The 4,621-nt window shown below is 39.1% G+C and overlaps 1 protein-coding gene across 1 annotated transcript; it reads left to right on the forward strand.

The window, feature by feature from the left end:
- The first annotated feature begins 745 nt into the window (after positions 1 to 745).
- Positions 746 to 4,254, forward strand: LOC104950048 (60S ribosomal protein L18a-like). Its single transcript, XM_010776490.1, has 3 exons — positions 746 to 824; positions 2,609 to 2,788; positions 3,958 to 4,254. The coding sequence occupies exons 1-3, from the start codon at positions 807 to 809 to the stop codon at positions 4,228 to 4,230; spliced, it is 471 nt and encodes a 156-aa protein (XP_010774792.1). The 5' UTR covers positions 746 to 806; the 3' UTR covers positions 4,231 to 4,254.
- Positions 4,255 to 4,621: the final 367 nt, after the last annotated feature.

Consider the following 4,621-nt stretch of genomic DNA (forward strand, 5'->3'; position numbering starts at 1 on the left):
TTTTTTTTTTTTCAGTTGTTTAGGATCGGATATATAGCGTAGCAACGAAAATAATGATTTTTTTATTTTATTCAAAAAAACAATGTATGAATGTTAATATATTCTATTGTCAATGTCAACTACATCACTCTTTAAAAATAGAGAATAAACTGGCTTTGATTACACGTTGGCTACCAATTTCCCTCGCCTTTTACGTTGCAAATTAACGTATATTTTTCAATTTTTAATCTAGTATTATTATATATTTTTATTTGATTTATTGTTTTTTTAGGGAAATATACATAGCGTAGACGTCAAAATATTAATACTAAATAATATTGTTTTTTTATATATTTTAACCACAAAATAATATTTATCTTTTATATTTTAACCGCAGTTATATTATGTTATAGTTCTATAAATTGTATGATATTTAGCGAATTTACGTTATTTATTTATATTTTTAAGACGTCAAATGTTTCAGGGTTAGGCCAAGACTGAGTCTGAAGTTTGTTTCGGATTCGTATGAGCAAAAAGCATATATAGAGTTTGCGGTTTATTGAAAATAAATCAAAATCGTCATTCAAATTTTTTTCATATAAATAAAATAAATACCAATATTTCAAAGAGCAGTACAAGTTTTCAATTTTAATTGTATTATTATTATAAAATATAATAAATATTTTAAAAGTATAATTACCAACGTGACACCATCTTCTGTCTGAGTCCCCGGATGTCCCGCCTTTCCCCGCCTCTCGGTCCATATGACGTCAGCAGGCTCCTCCTTCCAGCTTCCTCTTTTCCCGTGGCAGTGACAGACTGACACCATGAAGGCGTCCGGCACAGTACGTAAAACCTTTAAAATCCACATTTAAACCCGAAACACACGGGATACACGAACCGATGTCGCTTTATAACACTATGTGTGTACTATTTATGTATTAACATTTCGGAAAAATCTAGAAATTAGTGGCATTTTGAGTGTTTTTCGTCCCGGTTTGAGGGTCCAACATGGCGGGTGCTAGACCATGTGGAGACCGACCGTTAACATGAGACTCCGTTAGAAATCACTACTATTCTCTAAATATATAACACAATTCAGACATCCTTACTTGTAGAGCTGTGTGTGTCTAATCATCAGCTAAACGCACCACATGATTCGTTTTTAGCTGTGGCGTTAAGCTAATTTAAAGCTAACAAATGCTAACGTGTTTTCTAACTTAACTTCAATGGAAGCTAACTAATGCTAACTGCTAACGTGGTGCTAATGTGTTTCCTCCGCAACGTGGGATTAGCATGTAGCTTTCTATAAGTGAGCTGCTTGTATTTTAAACGGGTTTTAAATTGTCAAGTGTGTTTTTTAACAGTATATAAAGTTGATTAAAGAGCCCCTCTCCTGTGTCAAATAGCGAGGCTAGTTTGAAGTGTCTAATAGTTTCTACAGAATTCCTAATGCTAACATGCTAGCTCCAATGGTACATCATATCCAAGTTTAATGCCAGGTACATTTACCGTTTTATGGGGGGGCAAACATAAACAAGATGAGGAAATGACTTGTAGGATGAGGTCAAAACTATACCTGCTATTTAGCATTAAAGTAGAATATGTATTAGGTATTTACCCCAGATCTAATCAAACGAAAAGTACAATATAGTCAAAACATACATGCTCAGAGCTTTTGAACAAAACATGCATATCTATTACCAGTTCAAATCCAGCATGTTTTTTTTTACATTACATCCAAGTGTGACTTAAGTGTGTCAATAATAAATCATCTTGCTTGTTATAGTACAAAACATAACGAAGATGGCTAAAAAAAACAGCGATTTAAATTGTTTGTCGTCTTACTTGACTGAGTGCAATAATTAATGTAAATAAGCCATGTTGAGCTTCGAAATATACACAATATACTCGTAACTAAAGCTTATGTAAAATGTAAGGATAGTTAGTAGCTAAAGGGTTGAAAATGTAATCAAAGATGTCCTTTTTTTCAACAGCAGCGTATTTTATTTGACAACAGAACATATTTAACATTTATGAAAGTATGCAAAGCCACAGAAAGTCCTCAACAGGGTGAAAGAGTGTTGACACGTTTCTAAGTCAGAGAAAAAGTCTCAACTCAATCCACTTTTTATTGTTCGTGTTAAAGTGCACCCTAACTTTTTTCATTCTAAATTGAGTTTATTGCATATTAATTTAACCAGACAATATGACGAGAGATATATAAATGTAACTACAGACGCCTCCGGTCAACGTCTGGTAAATACTTCCTAATGGCGTTGACAGATTGATGAAACATGTCTATATTTATATGAATGTTGTCAAAGTGATGCACCCAAACCCAAAGGCCGTATCAGTGTGATATGATTTTGTCTGGCGTGCAAACAGGAAGTGAACCTTGTCGCCTTTCTTTGAGCTGCCGTGCCTCTGAAAGTGAATCCAAGGAGCTACAGATCTGTTGTGTATATTTCTATATATGTATTTAAAGTTATATATATATTACCTGTCGCCAGAGGTGGCTAATTTACTTGAGTACATGATGTGTGTACTTCTACTTGAGTAAAGGATGTGTGTACTTCTACTTGAGTACAGGATGTGTTAACTTACACTCTCTCTTGTGTTCCTGAAGCTTCGGGAGTATAAGGTCGTTGGGCGCTTGCTGCCCTCGGCGAAGAACCCGGCCCCCCCTCTGTACCGCATGAGGATCTTCGCCCCGAATCACGTGGTGGCGAAGTCCAGATTCTGGTACTTCGTTTCTCAGCTGAGGAAGATGAAGAAGGCGTCCGGAGAGACAGTCTACTGCGGACTGGTAAACAACAACAACACTCTCACACTGCAAACAACAACATGTACACAAAGACACATTTTACACACCAGACACATTTTCTCAATTCAGAAGCTTCTTGTGTTTCATCAGACGAGGTAGATGTGCCTTTGTGTCCCGTGCAGCACATCAGATCTAAACTGGTACACAGAGCATCCCAGTAGCTGTGATCTCGTTCTACAGTCATCACAGCGGCTGCTTGAGAGAAGATGAGCTTCATATGGAACCCACCACATTGGGATATTAGAACCTGCTCACTGAAGCATTTCTATCAGCTCTTACCGAAACACCTTCCTGTTTCCATAGAGATCTGTCTCTTGGCAGAACGACGTTAAAGTTGAATTATTATTATTATTATTAGTGCTCGTGTGGCATCAACGAGATCAGCTGGTGCCGACTCGTCTATCCAGATTATATTAATACGCTCTAAATTGGGTTTATTGTATATTTTTACCAGACAATACGAGCAGAGATTTAAACGAACTTCTGCAGACGCCTCGAGTCAAAGTCACTAAAACACCGACTGATGGAAACACTGGGACAGATGCGTGTATTTAAAAGACTCTGTAAATGATTAATACTATGTTTGAAGTAAAACATGCCAAGACTCATCGAAAAGTGAGATTTGAATAAAAACATTTATGATCGTGAACTTTGTAGAAACATGATTGTGAATGAATGCGTTTTACAATCTCTGCAGTAAATGTTAATGTCTGGATATGAATCAAAGTGCTGCACCCAAACCCAAAGGCCGAGTCAGTGTGATTCGGTTTGGTCTGGCGTGCAAACAGGAAGTGAACCTTGTCGCCTTTCTTTGAGCTGCCGTGCCTCTGAAAGTGAATCCAAGGAGCTACAGAACGTAACGATGCACCGCGCCCCGGCCTCTGGAGTGCTCCTTCTGGGATTCGACCACTTTGTGGAGATTTAAGACGCATTTCAGTCTTTTTTAGGGTTTAGATGAACTCGATGTTGTGAAAAGGGCATGAAGACGGGTACACCTCAACATGTCGGATATCAACGGATCTAAACTCCCTTTAAGAAGCTTTTGGGGTTTACACGTCTCTGAATCGCTCTGAACGACATGCAGACTCTCCCCTTGGTCTTAATCTAAGTATATGTCTAAGTGTGTGTGTGTGTGTGTGTGTGTGTTTCAGGTCCATGAGAAGACTCCCCAGAAGGTGAAGAACTTTGGTATCTGGCTGCGTTACGACTCTCGCAGCGGGACACATAACATGTACCGAGAGTACAGAGACCTGACCACGTCTGCTGCTGTCACCCAGTGCTGTGAGTATTACACACACACACACACACACACACACACACACACACACACACACACACACACACACACACACACACACACACACCTCATCACAGGCCAGGATGGAGGGTTGAATGCACCTAGAAATATCAGGGCTCGACATTAAGGACTGCCCGATGGCCCGGGGCCATCTAGTATTTAGCTCGGGCCATGAAGCCTCACCTGCTGGTTGCCCGATCGGGCAATCTATTATACCAGTATCATGCAGCTCGCGGATCCAGTAATGAGTGACCCGACAGTGAAACTAAACATATCTATAACTAGTTACGGTAGTTTGAGAGGTAATTAAAATAGCTACGTGTGATATTCTAACCTGAAGTGTGTGTTTTGTCCGCTCACCGCTGCATGTGATCATGCAGAGCTGCGTATCGACTCGTCAGCAGCAGCTGATCTCTCTCTCCCGTCAGATTAGACTTCACTCGCGTTTATTTCCATATCGATCAGATCCAGCTAGTTCTAGCTAATGATATGACTACCTGCTTATTAAAGGACACCTA

The sequence above is a fragment of the Notothenia coriiceps genome, unplaced genomic scaffold (genome assembly GCF_000735185.1).
Source record: "Notothenia coriiceps isolate Sejong01 unplaced genomic scaffold, NC01 NC01_scaffold00017070, whole genome shotgun sequence".
In the NCBI taxonomy this organism is placed as follows: domain Eukaryota; kingdom Metazoa; phylum Chordata; class Actinopteri; order Perciformes; family Nototheniidae; genus Notothenia; species Notothenia coriiceps.